An 18383-nucleotide genomic window follows, 5' to 3' on the forward strand; every position below is an offset into this window, starting at 1 on the left:
CAGTTTCTTGTCGTAACAATGTAAACATACCCTTAGGAAGCATTGGTCGGTTGTTTGCAGAACACTGGGATGCGCAAAAGTAACGGTTGTTTCGAAAAATGTTCGACAAATAAAAAGCAGTTTAAGTTAATTGATCTACATTTCGAAATAGGAACACGCTCCGAAGGAAGCGACGATATTCTTTTTATGATCACGATCGAGAGTGAATTCTTTGTTTTTACGATGCGGTTCGAAAATTAATTCTTTGTTTTAATTGTGTTCGGTGTACGTTACGACATGTTTTACAAATATTGTTGTAGTATTAGTTTTTTACACTTTACCATCGAGATTTCAACACGTCGACAACTGTTGCCGAAACGCGGAATCTACGTGTACCGAAGTAAAAAGTCGCGAGTCTGTGTTTAACGATGTAAAAACTGAAATAGAATCGATACCATACGTAATACGTCGTTACTTCAATATGGTTGAACTTTTCAAACGTAGTCTTTGATACAGGCACAAAGAAAAAAGAAATGTTACAATTTTGTGTTTATGTATATAATAATATATTCTTTCGGATATTACATGTCAGTTCTCTCTGTTATTCAAAATGAATATCCATAGATCGCGACAATAGTTTCGATGCGATTGCATTTGAAAAATTTTGACGGTGTTACCATTTCACACGAATTCTCGATCAATTTGAATAAAAATGTTTCCAAGCTTACAAAGTAATAGGATTTTGCGGACATTTCGCAAGAACGACATACTTAGTGTAATTATAAATATATACAGGTCAAGAAATAATACATATAATATAATACAGTCGCATAACATAACAATTATCATACAACGTATACATAGTAGTAACTCATAGTGAAACGTAACGCAAAAAGTAAATAAAGAACTAACAATAGCGTAGGTATCAACTATACGGGCATACAAAGAATCATATTCTAGCTTTTTTTTTAAAAGTTCTTTCTCCTTTGATTTCGGTCCCTGTGTTTCTTCTTACGTACAAGAGTTGATATATGTCGATAGTAGACGAATCAGAAAGCAAATTTTGTATCGGCCACGAAATTTTCGTTGTGCTGTTTCGTCGATCCCATGTTCGTGCAATCGATTGCGATATTTGAGTAATATAGTTAACGAAAGATCGAACGAAAGACGACGAACAATTTTATAAATCGAAAGTGAATTCAGGGTGGCTGTTTAAAGCCAATCTGGCTATTATACAACGCGAGGTACTTCAAGAAACATTCCGCTTTCGCATAGTTACAGTGGACCGAGGTAGGAACAGTTTTTTTTCGCGCGACAAATAACAGAATTATACGAAGCAATCGTTTTCGTAAGTCTTTGCGTCTCGTAGTCTATCGCGTCTAGTCTCGACATTTGAGAATATTTTGCGGAGTTTTTTTTTCTTTTCTCCAGCAAAACCGCGGTCGACTCTTGGAACGTTGCGCAAACGTTTCGGATAACTCGACGAAGCAATTACGCGTAGGTTAAAACTTCTCGAAGGCTGCGCGATGTGTATGTGTGTGGTGTGCGTGCGCGCGTGTGTGTGTGTGCCTTTAAAAAATTTGAAAAAATAAAATTTCCAGCGTCAATGCTGTGGTTTTCTCCCTGCATTTCGCGGCGCGCATACATCGTCCGTGGTTTATACAGGGTGTTCCACAGTGGACGGTACAATTTCGATAAGAAGGCGTGGTGATTTTTCGCGGAAAGAAAAATTTGCGAAAGGAGAAAAAAGATCGAATTCACCCTTCGCGTCTCGGTCGTACCGTTCGTTACGGGACACCCTGTACAGAAATAAGTTTTAAAGCATCCCGAACGGACGATAAAAAATCGGTTACACATCCACGCTGAAAGTCATTCGATAACGTTCACATCGGTATCTGGCAGTGATATAGCTCGCGTTTTCGTTCGAGGACGAAGCTCACGCACCTCGTCTGTTAAGATCGTTCAACGACGTCCGTCCGTGGTGGCTTCGATGTGGCCTCGTTATTCACACGCGTTATCACCGCGTCGTTGCACATTCGCGGCGCTTCGATCTTCTCCACCGCTAACCCCTCTAGTTTCGTATCCGACTTCATGGAGGCGTTGAGGCTCTTTAAAAAATTCCCGAGATGTTCCGCGGCGATGGGATTATTTGCCCATTCGTTGGAGGGGAACGCAGCCAGCAGTCTCTTTTGAAACATTTCCGAAGTAAGCTGTTTCTCGTCGGACTGCTCGAAAGGGACTTTCTTCTCATTGTCGTTCGTCGAGACCTCAATCGTAGCGCCACCGTTCTCGGTCTTCGTCGTGTGCTCGGAAGACTTCGGTCCGTCCGAGGGGGAGGGGGACCCCTGCTCCACCGTGGAACATCTTTTGTTCGAAGTACTCTCGATAGTTACGGAGCTCGAATCCGGGCTGGCGGGTGATTTGCTACTTGAGACTTCGGCAGTTGCGTTATTCTTCGCCGAGCTTGGTGCTGGCACATCGTCCATCCTGTTCGAAGCGTCGTTCGCATTGTCGTTGTTACGTGTATCCTCGTTACTCGGACTGGTTCCTGTGTCCCCGGGCGGTGGAGATGGCGAAGCCGTGGACGACACTCGGGGACTGGCCGCTTCGCGTTGAGGCGTTTGTCGCACCGAATTGTTCTCCACTTCCTTTCTGGAATCGTTGGATTCTAAATTGGAATCGCGCGGCACTTCAATGGATGACATTTTGTCCTCGTTGCCGCTGCTTCGCGGCGAGTATCTATTATTCGTCTCCACGTTTGTGGGGTACTTGGTTTGGACGGACAATTGTTGACCGGTATCGGTGGAGTCCAGAGCTTCATTGCCTCGGAACGCGGGCGTCTTGTTCGCCTCGTTCACCAGGGCTCGATTCAGACACGCGGATGCGGGTCTTTCGTTCGATTGTTGTTGTTGTTGTTGTTGTTGTTGTTGCTGCTGCTGCTGCTGCTGCTGTTGTTGCTGCTGCTGTTGTTGTTTACATATAGGAACCGCCAGAGGAGCGATGGACGATCTAGCCGGTTTTATCGGCGCACACTGTGCCGCCAGATGGCTCTTACTCGGTATGTTGCAGTTCATCGATCGATGAGGGTCCGTATTCGAAGAGTTTGGATCAGTGGGGCGTGGCAGTCTGAGTCTCGCGTTCATTTGAAACTGCTGAAGATTCGGTGCCTGACTGAGCGCATAGAGACTTTGCAAACTGGGGAATACGGATGAGAGATTTGTATTCGCGCGACTGTTGCTCATCGGGCTGGAGAGTCCTGGTGCATAGACCGGGGCCCGGGATGGTGTGGGGATCGGTAGATCGTTCACTCGATGCGCAGCCGGTGTCAGAGAACCAGGGGGCGCACGATAGTACCTATGCCCGCCCATTAAAGTCACCACTTGTCCCTGGTCCGGTATGTTCGGCATGGTATCACGTACCGACGACTTGGCGGCTTTCAGTTTGGTTACCGGTTGCGGTATTCTTAACGGGTGCATGTCCATCTTCTTTCCACCGCTCAGATCCAAGATGTCTCTCGAGTCTTGTTGCTCCCTTTTTCGTTTACCGGGCGCTGATTGTCGTTGTTGACCGGCCAACTCGCGTTCCGGTTGTTTAGTTTGTCTGGGTTTCGGTGGCGCTGGCATTCGTATCTGGCCGGCTTTTAGCGCTTTCAAGACACGTGGATCGACGGATCGGTCGTTTAGAGTGATGCTGGGACTCACTTTGCCGAGGGTATTTTTACGGTTATCCTTGGAGACGATCGGTTCGACGAAACCGCCGGCATTGCCCGGTGATTTCGGCGCAGTGAGGGTTATACTGAGACTGGCGGGGATATTCAGTCCGCAACCGTCTAGAATGGTTCTGGTGTCGTTTGAGAGCATCGGTCCGGACGTGGGTAAGGGTTTCGATGTTTGTGTGGTAGGGGGTGCTCGACTGGGGCCAGCTTCGCCGATCAGATTCGCGGTTCTCTTCGCCGGAATCACATGTTCGGTCGACGGTGGTGGCGGTGGCGGTTTTCGTGGCGATTTCGCGTTGCTTTGTACAAGAGCCGGCGAGAGTGGGGGTGTCGGGGGTAGCGGGGACGCCAGAGCGGTCTGCGTTTGTTGTTTCTTCGCGGTCTGCGTTTGAACCTGCCGTTTTCGTTTGATGTCGAAGATCGGCAATCCTGGCGGACACTTTCTCTTCACCGCCCCGGCCGGCACTATCGGCGGATCGTTCGGGAACGCGTACACGTCTACCTTCGCGTTGATGTTCACTGCGGTCGCGTTCTTCGCGTAACCGAACGCTCGCACGTCCACGTCGCCGCACTGTTTGCTCGCGTTCACTGTTCGCGCGTTACCGGCGGTTCCACTCGCCGTCGAGACTCGTTTGCTCGCGTTTACGTTGGCGGCGCTGTTCTCGATGGTTTTCTTTTGCGCTTCGGCGTTGTTCGACGTTTCCGTCGCGATACTCTCCTTCTTCGTTCCACCGTTAGTATCCGTGGTGCGCGCGTCGCTCGATTCACCGCCGGTGTTCGCAGCCTCGCTCGCCTTGGATCCCGTAGAGTCCAACGACACGTCGGACGTCGAACCCGATTCTCTGGCGGTCAGTTGAAAACCTTGGAGGAATTGTTTCTTCTCCTGTTGTTCGCCCGGTTTCTTCGGCGTTGTTCTCGACACGTTTACGGTTTTCTCGGGTGTCGGTCGTTCCACGAACGTTACTCTGCGTCTCTGTTTCTCGTGTTTGTCCGTTTGTTGTTTGTCCCTGTCGCGTTGAATCTGTTGTATCACCAACGCGCCCGGCGCGTCTCGTTTCTCCACTTGACCGCCGCAGTGGAGTAAAACGTTGCTGATCACCTTGGGTTTCTTGGGGCTCGGGTTGGTCGGTGTGCATTGTTTCAGCGTGATTTTCACCCCGTTCGAGTTCTGTCCGTTACCTATGCTCACAACACTGAACTCAGGACCGGATGATTTTGTCTCGGTGCAACCGGTGCCCTGTTCCTTCGAGTTCCAGGTGGCGGCTGGGTTTCTCAGCACTTCGTATCTACCGTCCGGATTCTTCAGGATCTTGATGGGCGTTTTGATCTGTTTGTTCGTCTCGTTGTTCGTGGTGGTCGAGGCGACCGTGGACGCGGTGGTCGTGGTCGTCGTGGTCGTTGTCGTTGTCGTTGTGTTCGTCGCGGTTACCGACGCGACAACCGTTGTTGAAATCGTGGTTGTCGACGCGACCGTGTTGCTCGACGGTTGTTCCACTTTCTCGTCGATTTTCTTAACATCCGTGGGGTGTTTTTGATCGCACGGTGACCGCGGTGGCGATTGTGGCGGTGGTGGTGTATTCTGTCTCGGTAACTCGGTTCGATCGTCCTCCGACGTTTGTTTCTCGTCGCAGTCGTTCGTCGCGCGCACGACCACCTCCGTTGTCTTCGATTCCGCGTCCTTGCGCGGTTTCTCCGTGTTCGCGTTGTCCTGTGCGGTCACGGTGACGTCCACCGGTGGTAAACTCGCTCCCAGACCGGGCGTGGACGGTCTGTCGTGCGGAGGTGCCTCCAACGTTTGCTCCTCCAAGGCTACTCGGTAGAAAAATCGCATTGGCGCGTTCTAAAAAAAAAAAGAAAACAATTTTTAAGTTTCCTTTCAAACGCGTGAACCGGAATACGTTACGTACCCTCTTCCACGCGTAGATGTACGCGACGTCCATGAGGGTCCAGTGTTCCGGGAGCGGTGCTCGTCGGTGACAGATCTCGATGGTGTATCTCGTCATGTCGACGCTGTACTTTAAAGCTAAGAATTTTTTCAGATGCGCGATGGTGACCAACGCGGGACACTGGAGGTACCGCCTGTTGCTCGTCGCGTTTGTACCATGGCTATTGTTGTTATTGCTGCTGCTGTTGCTGTTGTTGTTGTTATTGTTGATATTGTTATTGACGATGGTCTGATTGTTGGATCCGTTGAGATTGTTTATGTCGTCCATAGTGCCAAGTAGAATGGTCAGGGGATCGGCTCCGGGTGGTAGGTACTCCAAACTTAAACTGACCGCGTCCTCCGGGGCGAAGATCAACCGTCCGCTCACGTCCTCGCCGCGTTGCTCCGGAGTGGCGAAATCGGCTGTAAATGAACGTATTGGCGCGCGTTAGGTCGATTCGTTTATGGTAAAAATCGTGTTTACATAGGTCGCGAGGTAAACTGGGTCGAAGCGTTACCGTGCTCTGGATGCTTCTTGTAGAACTCTCTTCTCTTACGCATCTCTTTGTGGTACAATCCAGGAACCAGTTTGTACACGATATCCTGCAACGCCTTGTCCGCTCTGAAATTGAACGAGATTTGTCAAGTCTGGTGAAAATACGTTCGAGATAAGTTCGACTTTCGTAAACTTACTTGATGTTCGGTTTCGCTTTGTTGAGAACATGCTTGCAGGAAGGACAATGGGCTTCCGTGTTCAGGTGCTTCAGGATACAGCTTCTGCAAACTGAACGACGATCATCGGATTAGAAAAGATCGTTTCGTATGCACGTAACCGGGGTACACGATGCCAGATTCGATTCACTTACACGAATGTAGACACTCGACGACGGTGGTCGCGTCTATGAGGTAGCCTCTGCACAACGGGCAAATGAGATAGGGATTTACCTCGCGAAGGTAAGTCCTCTTACCCGCTCCAGACATTTTTCTTATTGCGGAACGGGACTGTCCGTGATGGTACCTGGTAATGAGAAACATGGTCCGGTGTAATCCCACGATACGAAAAACCGCAACGCGGAAAAACGCGCACCAGGTGAGCCCGGACGGGTGTTTTCGGTTTACCGAAGGATCGAGGAGGGGGGGATCCTTCGAAGCGCGGATTCTTTCTCTCTAAATTGCTTTCTAACATTTCTTTCTCGTCCCGCGAGCCACGCACGCATGTCTCGTTCAGGTCACGCGTAGGTACCATAGGGGGCTGGTAGGTTGGCGAGTGGAACATCACAGGGACAAGAAGGGTTCCATTGCTCTGGTTTTCGACGAGAGGGCAGTGTAAATTATTGTTTCTAAAAATTGTAATTATTCCTACCGGTGGAAATTAATCCAACATTCCTTGGACTAGTCAATTCGTTAGCTACCTATAGTACATCAATGTTCAGCGTAGTCGTTAAGAAGAGAACTTCTCTCGGGTCGTAGAGTCATTTTCTACCGTAGGGAGCTGGTAGATCGTGGGACGTTAGAATTCTCTGAGGAAATGTAAAAATTATAGTTTCTAAAAATCGTAATCTCGATAGAAACGAATCCAACAGTCCTTGGACTAGTCAATTCGTCAGCTACCTATAGTACACCAATGTTCAATGTACAAAATTATAGTTTCTAAAAATCGTAATCCCCATAGAAACGAATCCAACAGTCCTTGGACTCGTCGATTCGTCAACTCCCTATAATACGTCGATATTTGGCATATATGTTAAAAGAAGATCTAGCCTCGGTTCGTAGAGTAATTTTCTACCACAAAGGGAGTTAGTAAGTTAGCAAACGGGAAGTCACAAGGGCAAGAAGGATTCCAGTGGTCTAGTTTCCCACGAGAACGTAGACACGACAATACCAGAAGACGTGAAAATACATTTTTGCCAAAAGTGACGATTATTCGCAATTCGTCGCGATAAAACTGAATCTAAACACCATTTCTCGGGCCTCACCGACTACACCTCTCTATAATACCCATTTTGTACCAAAGTACAGCGTAGCGCGCCGCAAGACACGAGTTTCCTCGTTTCACGTCGGTCTCGATAGGTCGCGTTCTCCGTTCGTTGGAAACGATCCGAATCCTGTCGTCGAATGAAATTTCTACCGATACTTCGTGGCGAACCGGTGTCGTGAAAATACGAGTAAAGGTCCTCGACCGTTGCCACGTGTTCCGGGGGGACGAAATCCTAAGCGTCTCTCGCCGACGACCGGTTCTTTTTTTTTTTTTTTTCTCCTCCTCCTCCTCCTCTTGTTCCTTCTTCTTCCACCTAACGGCACGATCGCTACGTTCGTTCTCGCGCGACGATAACGAGATTCGCGACGATAATTCGCAAGATTTCGCAGGGACAAATCGCACGACATAGGAAACGGTTAGACCGTGTCACGGTGTTTAGCCCACTTTCCCGAAGGTTTCTCAGGTAGCTAGAATCCCGTTGCCTGCCTCTCTGTTCCCCCCCACCATCGACATCGGGTTCCAACCACCCGGTAGGTATACGGGTGCGTTTTATCCTCGTTCTCCCTCCGCTCGAGAGAGAATCGTCGTCCTTTCCGTTTTTCCACTCGCCTGGCGCGCGCGGTGAAACCGCCAAACGGCGGCGGCAGCAGCAGCAGCCCTTGCTACGCGAACGAGACGCGTGTGCACGTACCCGTGTGCCGTCGAATACCTGTGCCGGGTATTGATCGAATATCGCGGCATTTCGCGAGGGAAGCACACGATAAATTTCATTTATTGCTACGAATTGTTACGCTTTTTTTCATTCCGCCACGACGTTTCTCAGAGATATTCCTCACTATAATTTTACTTAAAAGAAACTCGTCTCGCTTCTTCGTACACGAATATAACAATTGCTCTCACTGTTTGAAAATATGTTTGCAAATACTGTAAATATATTTCTTTTACACTCGTGTTGGATTTAAGTTTCAGGTGTTCCCTGTTGTATATTTTTACGACCGATGTTTCTTTTTTATTTGTATTCAACAAGGGTTTACTAAGAGTTTACTCTGTGAGAATAAACGAAATATCGAATAAAGGAAGAGATAATTAAGTAAAGCTCGCGTTCCCGAGGGATGCTGTTTATCGTCGCCGAAAAACGAATCACACCGTCCGGAGAGCCCGATTGGGTGGTCGTCGCGCGAAAACGGACCACCGTGCACGAAACGAGAATCCTCGATGTTCGATTTCTCGGGGCACGTGGTTACAAAATTCGCGAACGTTCGACGTGTCTTTCGCCGATTGGAGTAAACGGGAACACGTTCTTCCACAGAATGTTTATTTCCTTGTTCGTTTTGTTAAGGACAGAGAAGAGAACAACGATAATCATAGTAATACACGTTCAACTTACGCCCGAAAGATGGACGTAGAAAACATAAATTTCACCATAGACGTTCATACTCTCGCTCGATTAACGTCGTTACGTTCACCGCGGATAGTTCGATCGCAATTTCTACAAACGAAGCTTTCCTATCGGTGGTTATCACGTCGGTGAATTTTCGGTCGTTCAATTCGCGGAATAGGTATCACCGGAAGACGATCCGGTGTAACGGGATTACGCGTGGACACGGAAAACTTAATCCGTAAAGTCGCTCCGTCGCCCCTCTGTGGGCGCGTGTCCGAGATCTTTTTCCACTTTTTGAACACACGTCCCGTCTCTCGTTACCCGTGTGCCTCTAATCTCCGTACGAACGCGAAAAAGGCAGCTCCGCGCTCGAATTCCCGGATCCGCGGACCGAGTTTCACTCTCCTCGTTTATCTCGCTCGTGGCTGTCGTACTCGGGACCAGGCACGGAGAGATCTCTCGTTGCTCGTTCCTCGTTCGACCGTTTGTATCCGTCTACTACGGGAACTCGGGCTGGCTATTCCCCGAGTGCAGCACGTGTCGCGAACGCGGAGACGCGCTCGAGTAAAGGCCCGCTCACAACGTGCGCGTCTCTCGCGTCGCCCAGGAAACGGGAGGGGGTGGGGCGTTCATTTTTTGCTTTCCGCGCAGCCATCTCCCCCACCCCTCCCATCCGCGAAACGTCGAACCGACCAGTCTCGTCGGTGACGAACACGACGCGCGAAGCTCCAATTATCTCCTTGGAGATTAATCCTCGCGATATCAGCGGTTTGGACGGCAACTGGAGGGACACCGCGCTTGGGTCCAAACGGACCCGGTAGTTTCACCACGCTGGTTGAAAACTCTTCGAATGAAAATTGTAATCTTTTATCCGAACGTTTCTTCGTTTCCAAGGAAAGTATCGACGGTAATAGATTGCTCGATCGGTTTCGTGGTTGGTTAAGAAATGGAGCTATTAGGTTCGGTGTTCTATTCTTCTAAAGATGGTACTACTGTTCGATGAACACGTGCAAAGTTCCACGTAAATTTGTCGACTTTACAGTTGTTCGAAGTTGAAGTCTCGTAGTACTTTTTCCCAATGGAAGAAACGACAAAACTTATCGAACGATCTAGCGTAATCGAGCGATAAGAGAAGTTTCGTTGGGTCCAAACCGACCCGGTAATTTCACCTCGCCGGTGCAAAGTCATCGAACGAAAATTCCATTCTTTCATCCCGATCTTTCTTCGTTTCGAAGAAATGTTGTATCGACGTTACAATCGAGCTATGTAAGAGATTCCTTGGGTCAAAACGGACCCGGTAGATTCACTTCACCGGTGCAAAGTCTTCGAACGAAAATTTCATTCTTTCATCCCGATCTTTCATCGTTTCGAAGAAATGTTGTATCGACGTTACAATCGAGCTATGTAAGAGATTCCTTGGGTCAAAACGGACCCGGTAGATTCACTTCACCGGTGCAAAGTCTTCGAACGAAAATTTCATTCTTTCATCCCGATCTTTCATCGTTTCGAAGAAATGTTGTATCGACGTTACAATCGAGCTATGTAAGAGATTCTTTGGGTCAAAACGGACCCGGTAAATTCGCTCCCTCAAGTATCTCGAACGAAGATTCCATCCTTTGATCGCACCTTCGTCAATTTTTAAGAAAAGTTGTGCTGTTGGTAATACCATCGAACGATGTGAGTGTTCCACCGGGTCCAGAGTGACCCAGGCGTGGCAAGGCGAGGGTTAACCGTGCTATTCGGACCCCCGAGTCTACGGCACGCCTTGGGTATACAACCGGGGCGTTCTGCGATGTCTAGTACTTCGTCTATTTATATCGGGCCGGTCCGCGAGAAACGAAATTCTCGAGCGGCATCGCGCGCGACGCGATGGCAGAGGGGCGGTTCGAATTCGCTCTTCGATCGACGATGTCCAAAATTTCCTCGGATCGTTCGAACCTTTTCGACGTTGGGACCCTCGGGTATGGTGATGGTGGTGGTGGTGCGCCAACAATTTCCGAGTTCCCGGTGGGCGACGGTCACTCGCTTCTTCGCGACATTCCGGAAAGCGGGTTACCCCATTCAGATACGGAACAAAGAAGCGTTTAGAAATTTTCAGGACGCTGCGAAACGCGGACATCTTGAATATTTCACCTTGGACTCCGCGCGTACCACCGTACGAACGAAATTTCATTCGAGTTACTCGGAACGTTGAGGTTTCTTTCGAGTTACTCGGAACGATCAGGTTTCTTTCGAGTTACTCGGAACGACGGAATTAATTTCGAGTTCTCCGGAATCTTTTTCGAGTTACTCGGAACAATGAAACTGTTCGAGTTGTCCAGAAGGGCGGAATTTCCATCAAATTGTTGGAAACGAGTGAAAATTTCTTTGGAGTTGCTCAGAACGACGAAATCTCTCTCGAGTTATCCAGAAGGGCGAAACTTCCATCGAATTGTTGGAAACGAGTGAAAATTTCTTTCAACTTGCTCAGAACGACGATATCTCTCTCGAGTTAACCAGAAGAACGAAACTTCAATCGAATTGTTGGAAATTCATTATTTGGATACGAGTGATTCAAACCCGGAAATAAATAAGCAAATGAATAATGATAATAATAACAATAATAATAATAATAGTAACCATTCTCAATTACGCGATTTATACAGTTATGGTCGCCGTACGTTCGCGTACTCGTGCACGCTATTCTTTACCGTTTTCCCGAGACAGTTCTCGCTCATGGGTATTCAGTGCTCGACGACCACCAGAATGAACAGAATTACCACTAACCGTATCACAGCCGGTGAAATTTCGACCGTTTTGAAATTTGATTTAAAATTCTACATCGTTAGTTCTTCCGTGCACTTAACTTTACCTAAATTCTTGTCGTACGCGAACATTCTTACGTACATCGTTCGATTTCTTCCGAAAGAATATGATCTTCGTCTCGTATAGAATCGTCTCGATAAGAATATTTATACGCAAAGTGCCGGTACGATTAGCGCCAAAACGCTTCTTTAACCGATAAATCGTCCTCCGTTTGTCTTTCTTCCGTTTCGAAAATTACTCCAAGATAATCGACCACGATAAGAATATTTATACGCAAAGTGCCGGTACGATTAGCGCCAAAACGCTTCTTTAACCGATAAATCGTCCTCCATTTTTCTTTTTTCCGTTTCGAAAATTACTCCAAGATAATCGACCACGATAAGAATATTTATACGCAAAGTGCCGGTACGATTAGGGCCAAAACGTTTCTTTAACCGATAAATCGTCTTTTCTCCGTTTCGAAAATTACTCCAAGATACAAAATGTCGTTGTTAGGCGCGTTCCAACGCGATATCCGCTCTTTCGACGTACATAGAAACACACGCGCGAGGGAACGCCTTTTCGGTTCACGATCTCCCCGTTTTCTTTCGCGAAACTTTAGCCGCCTTATCGCGCATTATGCGAGTCACAGATTAGACCCCCAGCTGCTCTCCGAACCCTCTTCTTCCACCCGTCTCGCCTCTGTGCGCCTTGTACCCCGAGAAAAGAGAGTAGGGAGACGACGACCCTACCGGCCGGAAGAGACCATGATTCGAAGTAACCTTAGCGACCGTGTAGGTACAGAGATCGCGAAAGAAAGGCGGTTCGATCGGCCGTCCAGTTTCTCGCGACCGTCGGGAACGAGAGAGAGAAAAAGGAAAAAAGAAAAAAACATTATTCCGTCGTCGTGAAATATCACGACCATTGCTTTCCCATTCGTTCCCACGACGAGATAGAAAACGTGTACCGGGTGACGATCTTACCCCCTCCCCCTGAACGAGGTTCCTCTTAGCACGAAATTACTCGAAATTTACGGTACGAGTTTTTTTTAACTCGATTTTCTTCGAGTCTACCCCCGTCTGGGTCTTTCGGGACCCAGACGGGCTAGGAACCTTCCTTGGAGTCGACTTGGATTTCATTTGAAAAATCTCCTATTGGGCGAACGATTAAAATCGTGCAACGACAATATGCGATACGCAAGTATTGTTAATTTAACGAAAAAATTATAGGAAAGTGTGCGAGGTTTTTTATTCGAGAAAATTTACAATTCGTCGTTAATCTGGACAAGATTACGCGGAACGATTCGAGGGATAGAATTAGATTCCAGGGTGCAGCATCGATGCACCGAAGTAAATGCATTTTTTGTTTTTTATAAAATATAAAGAAAATGTATTTATTGGGAACGATATCGAGACTATTCAACGAAAGATTCGAGATGAGAAGTTCTTATGAGAAGACACTTTTACACAGCTTTGAGAATTGAACGAGATTGTTACATATAACATTCTTATAGGTATTATAAAGGAAACAAACCATCAAATTGAGATTTTTGTTACTTTTACAGTGAATTTTCGAATCTTCAGAGCAAGTCGGCACATTTTATTTTACACGACGAGTATAATGCATCGAACCCAACGAAATAGAGATTTGGATCGACGCGTATACTCGTCGAACGCAGTTAACTGGTTAAGGTACGTTTTCACGTGGCAGTAACTGTCGCGACAGTGTAGCGGTTTTTCGTTCATCTCTATACAGTTGCGCTATACACGACATTCGTTGCTTTTAGAATGACTCGCGATAAATTCATTTTAGCATCCGTTCGTATTTTTCTCGAAAGACTGAACTTCGTCGCTGAAAATCGACATTTTCGGAGTACCGCCGCGATAATGATGAAAATCATGGCAGATCTGACGCGAAAACAAGACTGTCGCATTGTCCAATACAGTATTATACAGTGTCACGTGAAACCGTACCTTTAAGGGGATATTGAGGTCTAGAATTTGAAAAAAAATCGATTTTTATTTTTTATTTCATTTTCTTGAAGTGTACGACTTTGAAAATATGTGTGCAAATGCACAAGTGTCATAAATATTTGTGAAAATGTTGATGATGTACAGGTTCGAATATATATTCTTGCTACGTGTGAAATCGATAAGAGAAACTTCAAATGTGTTTCTCTCAAAACGTTAGTTTTTACACGATCTGGTTGACCGATTGACTTCATATTTGTAGAGAATCTTCAGTAGATACGCATTTATTGCTGGAACTAGAGATTCTTAAAAATATTGAGTTTTGCTATATTTTTAACACACTGAACGCAAAATAAAGCTAGGAAATATAAATTCTGAATTTAAACTTTCGCCATTTTTTTATTTAACGAGATTTTTACTTATCCCTAGTTCCTGCTGTAACTGTATCCTTCCCAATAATGATACTTTCTCACCCTTTGTTCCTGATTAGCGGATCGATCAGAATCGTGGAAACGAATAAAATATCTTTCCAAAAGAGAACCATTAAACGAGAAACTATAATTCCGATAACTTTTAATATTTCCGGAGGAGAAAAATACTGTATGTACTTGTAAGATGGATAAACGTGTCTGTGAAATCTCGTTACAAAATAGCTTGTCTATCGTGAAGAAAAAAATCGTAAAAGAAATCGAAGAAATGACTGTTTGGACAGCAATACGCCTTTAAGGGCAACTCGCGTTACTTTCTGTATTTATATTACAAAAGATAAATGGCGTTCGACAAATTGTAACTATTTTGGTATTCATAAAGATATCGATCTCGAAACAAGTTCGCAGAAAAATTGTCAGTTGATGGTTAGCGTGTAATTATGCATTATCGAATCGACCGTTCCTGTCTATTAGGTTAAATTGGTTTCCACGCATCGACAAGTGAATCGAGATCGAGTGCTCGCTTTTTCACATCGAAGTATGGAACAAAATACGGTAAACCTGGCCCAATATATATCGAAGCATTTTTCTGCTGATTTTACCGTATTTGAACATTTCGTATACGGGATGCTTCCGATTGTTAATTATACAGGATGATTCGGAGATACACGACCATCCTTCAGGGGATAAATCTATGGACTAAGACGAGTAAGAAATGTCCTATATACCTTGGTTTTCGAGTTATGGACGAATAAAGAAAATGTTCAAAATGTCCTCTTTGTCCTTTGATATTTTTATTTCGGAGCCATTTAAAATTTATCGCGCGTTCAACGGAAGCCAACAATGTACCGCGCGGAGCTGAGAAGTTGACTTCTGGCAGAAATTCAGAATCGTATCGGATCGAATGTTTCGATCGTCCTTCGAATGTCCAACGATAAGTGAAAATTGCTCGATGGTGTCCACATTCCTTTACAACATGACACTACATTCCCCTTAAGAGGGTATTCCGATAATCCGGCATCAAAAAATCGTTTTTTCTTTCGACACTGAACATTTTCCTCGATCATCCATAACTCGAAAACCAAGATTCATACGACGTAGAATCATAGGATATTTTTTACTCATTTTAGCGCGTAGATTCATCCCCCCTCCTCTGAAATACGTCCAGGTATATATATGTTCGGAAATATTTCCGAATCACCTTGTAAGTTCGTTTATTTTTATTCTAATTTTCGTCACCCATTTGCATTTTTGAACTCGACCATCGACCGATGTGCTATTTCGCGCGTAGTTTTCACCCGGGTCGTTCATCGCGCTCCGTTTGCGCGTTTATTTATCGTACGATGTATTAGAAATGTACTAATAATGGTTCTCGCTCGTCGATAAACGTTTAGTCATTAGCTGCTTGGAAAAGAAATTCCGCGGCTCGGTGGAGATTCCGCGATAGCGCGTAAAATATACGACGAGTGTTTGGATCGTTCGGTTGCGTCGAATCGAGATACGAACGCCGACGGAAACGAAAACCGAAGTGACTTTTGCGTACGATTCGAGGAAGAAAATGGACGACGAACCGCGCGGATCGAATACAGAGATCATCGGAGCGTACGGTTGCGCGCGGGCAAAGTTCGAAGAAGGCTCGGTGCGCGCCAATTTGTGTAATTAGCCAAGGAAAAAGGACGCCGGCGAAAAAGGTCTTCGAACTTAATCTCGTTCGTTACGTGGAATTTCCCGCCCATTGTTTCGTCGCTTTCGTATTCAACGTTTCACGGCGATCTGGTTGTCGAGGCAGCCAGCTGATTAATCAGTAGAGACACGTTTTCTCGTGTATCGTAGGCAACGGACGTTGCGAGATCGCGACGCGAACGAACGAACGAACGAACGAACGCCCAGACGAAAGCGGCGCGACGAGTTTTTCAGCGGAAAGCTTTCGATGCCGTCCGCTACCGTTACATCGATTTCGGACAATGGCTAGATCCCCGCGTTTCTAGGGGAGTTCGCGCGTACGAGGCCGCGATCCCGTATCGAGCACGATGTTTATTCCGTCGTTGCGCGCGTATCGCGAACGCGTACCGAGCGATTTCGTCGAGGACGAAAGACGAGGCAGCGCGAATATGAGAAAACGCAGAGATACAGGCCCCTCCAAAACACCGGGAGCGCCACGACTCGCGACCACCGGGAGGAGGAGAAGGAGAAGGAGGAGAGTGATAGCACGAGGACGTATCGACGAAATTTTTCCAGTGAGACGGGACACCGTCACGGTACGCGGGTACGTATCGCGACGAGATCCGATTCGAGAGGAACGTGGTCGCGAACGATGTTCGCGTCGTGTTCGCGCGTGCACCGCAGACACGATCGTTTCGCAACGACGAGAAGAAGAGAAACGATTTCCTCGTGCAACAACGGAATTACGAATACGCGTGCTCGATCTCGTCCGCGGTCATCGAAGCCCGCCACCCTAACCTAGACTCTCGACCGTCCACTGAAAAACAAATTGTCCCTCTCCCTTCGTATCGGGTCGCATAGTTTTCAACAGCATCGGTCGACCGTAACTTTTTTGCCCGCACGAGAACGAGAACGAGAACGAGAACGGGAACGGGAACGAGAAGAAGAACGGGACAACGGTGAAATATATTGGCGAGTCGAGACCTCGAAAAATTTCACGGTCGAACGTTTGCGCGCGTCTCGTCGTGCATCCTACCGAATCAATTACCGCGAGAGAACGACGGGTCTCGCACGAGGGCTTCCCGTGTTCGACGCTCACGGTCGATCCGTTCGAGAGGAATCATCTCCGATCGGGCGGTAACGCGTATTTTGGGGCACCCTGTATAATACGAGCGCGCGCGCGTAAGCGAGACACGAGGAGGTTAGAAAAGGAGGGTACACGCGCGAGAGGATAGAACGAGGAGTAGTAGTGGAGAGGAGGGGAGCGGGGGAGAGAAGGGAGTGGGAGGGGGAAAGATGGAGGAAACCGCCCTCTCCGTCTCTCTCTCTGTCGTTTCTCGGCATTCAACCGGCGAGTAGGCCTATGCGCACACAAGCGTACACGCTCCAAAGCGCTATATCGGGTGGCGGTGCGGTGTGCGTGCATGTGTACTTACGTGCGAGCATGCGACGATCGTGTAGTGGCAAACGCTATCCTCTATGGTAGTGGAGCATGCTGGTCCCGTACGTGCACGGAACGATGCCGTATCGTTCGTGCCCCGGCGATAGCCGCGGCGGAGACGCGAGGTCGCTCCGGTCTTCGGGCTCCGTGTACACGGGCTCGATCTCCCTGTTGTGAACGCGAGGTGCGGGGTGTCTAGGCAACAACAACTACTACGTCGCGTGTCCGATGCGTACCCGATTTCGCGAGGCACCACGGCCAGCTTCCCTGGCATTCGGGCACGAGCTCCACCGACGCGGGATTTACTTTCACCTTTCCGTCAGGCTCCGGAAGAACGCCAGGGCCTGGCCACGGGATCGCGACGAAGGAAAAAAAAAAATACCGAACGAACCGAACCCGAGAGACGAGAGAAGAGTGCAATACGATGAGCCGTACGACGGCGCCGCGGAACACGACGCGGCGTTTTCTCGAACTAAGCCGCGGAAATGAACGACATTGAACGTCGAACGGATCCACGGCAACGACACCGGCCAGAACGGCGACTCACGCCAAACTAAACCGAAACCCCGAGTGGGATATGCCCTTTCCCCTCCCGCCCCTCCCTTCACCGGTCCCTACGTCCCTTTACCGCGCGCCCCTTTTGCGCTCCACGTCCACCCCCTCCATCGTCTTTCTCTCCTGTCCTCCAGGCAGTACGCGCTCCTCGCTACGCCTGCCGTTTCGTTTTACTCCTCTCTTCGCCCCTTTTCGATCGTAGCTCCCTGTCGCTCTCGCTGTCCCCCTCTCTTTCCCTCTCCCTCTCCCTCCCTTGCTTTCTCGCTCCCCCTCTCACTCTCTCTTTCTCTTTCTTTCTCGTTCTCTCTCAGCGGTAGTACTCTCTCCTGCCCCTTCGGTGTCTCGTGTATCCGTGCCCGGCTGTTCGCCTGCCTAGCCTGCCTAGCCTGCCTAGCCTGTCAACCTGGGCTCGCTCGACTCGCCTGCCTTGCTCGCTTGCCCGTGCGAGTCGTTTTTCTCTCCGTTCCTCTATGCGCGCTTCTGGCTACCCCTCCACCCTCCGCCGAGTGGTACGTACCGACACTACATAGTACGCTGGAGCGAGCTCGCCAACGAGCCGACCGCTC

The 18383-nt window shown here is 47.9% G+C and overlaps 1 protein-coding gene across 1 annotated transcript; it reads right to left on the reverse strand.

Annotated features, from left to right (window-relative positions):
• Positions 1-528: 528 nt before the first annotated feature.
• Positions 529-17775, reverse strand: LOC143153174 (uncharacterized). Its single transcript, XM_076324096.1, has 6 exons — positions 17258-17775; positions 6485-6636; positions 6312-6402; positions 6137-6240; positions 5602-6041; positions 529-5534 (listed from the first exon to the last, which is right to left on the reverse strand). The coding sequence occupies exons 2-6, from the start codon at positions 6597-6599 to the stop codon at positions 1932-1934; spliced, it is 4353 nt and encodes a 1450-aa protein (XP_076180211.1). The 5' UTR covers positions 6600-6636; positions 17258-17775; the 3' UTR covers positions 529-1931.
• Between the last annotated feature and the right edge of the window lie 608 nt (positions 17776-18383).

This window comes from Ptiloglossa arizonensis, chromosome 12, assembly GCF_051014685.1.
Source record: "Ptiloglossa arizonensis isolate GNS036 chromosome 12, iyPtiAriz1_principal, whole genome shotgun sequence".
Classification (NCBI taxonomy): domain Eukaryota; kingdom Metazoa; phylum Arthropoda; class Insecta; order Hymenoptera; family Colletidae; genus Ptiloglossa; species Ptiloglossa arizonensis.

What these genes read in the sequence shown, in the direction of transcription:
- LOC143153174 (XM_076324096.1), bottom strand. Translation starts at nt 6,599, where the DNA reads ATGTCTGGAGCGGGTAAGAGGACTTACCTTCGCGAGGTAAATCCCTAT. An exon ending in AAAGCGAAACCGAACATCAA is followed by an intron (nt 6,241 to 6,311) that starts GTAAGTTTACGA and finishes GTTCAATTTCAG; the next exon opens with AGCGGACAAGGCGTTGCAGG. An exon ending in CAAGAAGCATCCAGAGCACG is followed by an intron (nt 6,042 to 6,136) that starts GTAACGCTTCGA and finishes GTTCATTTACAG; the next exon opens with CCGATTTCGCCACTCCGGAG.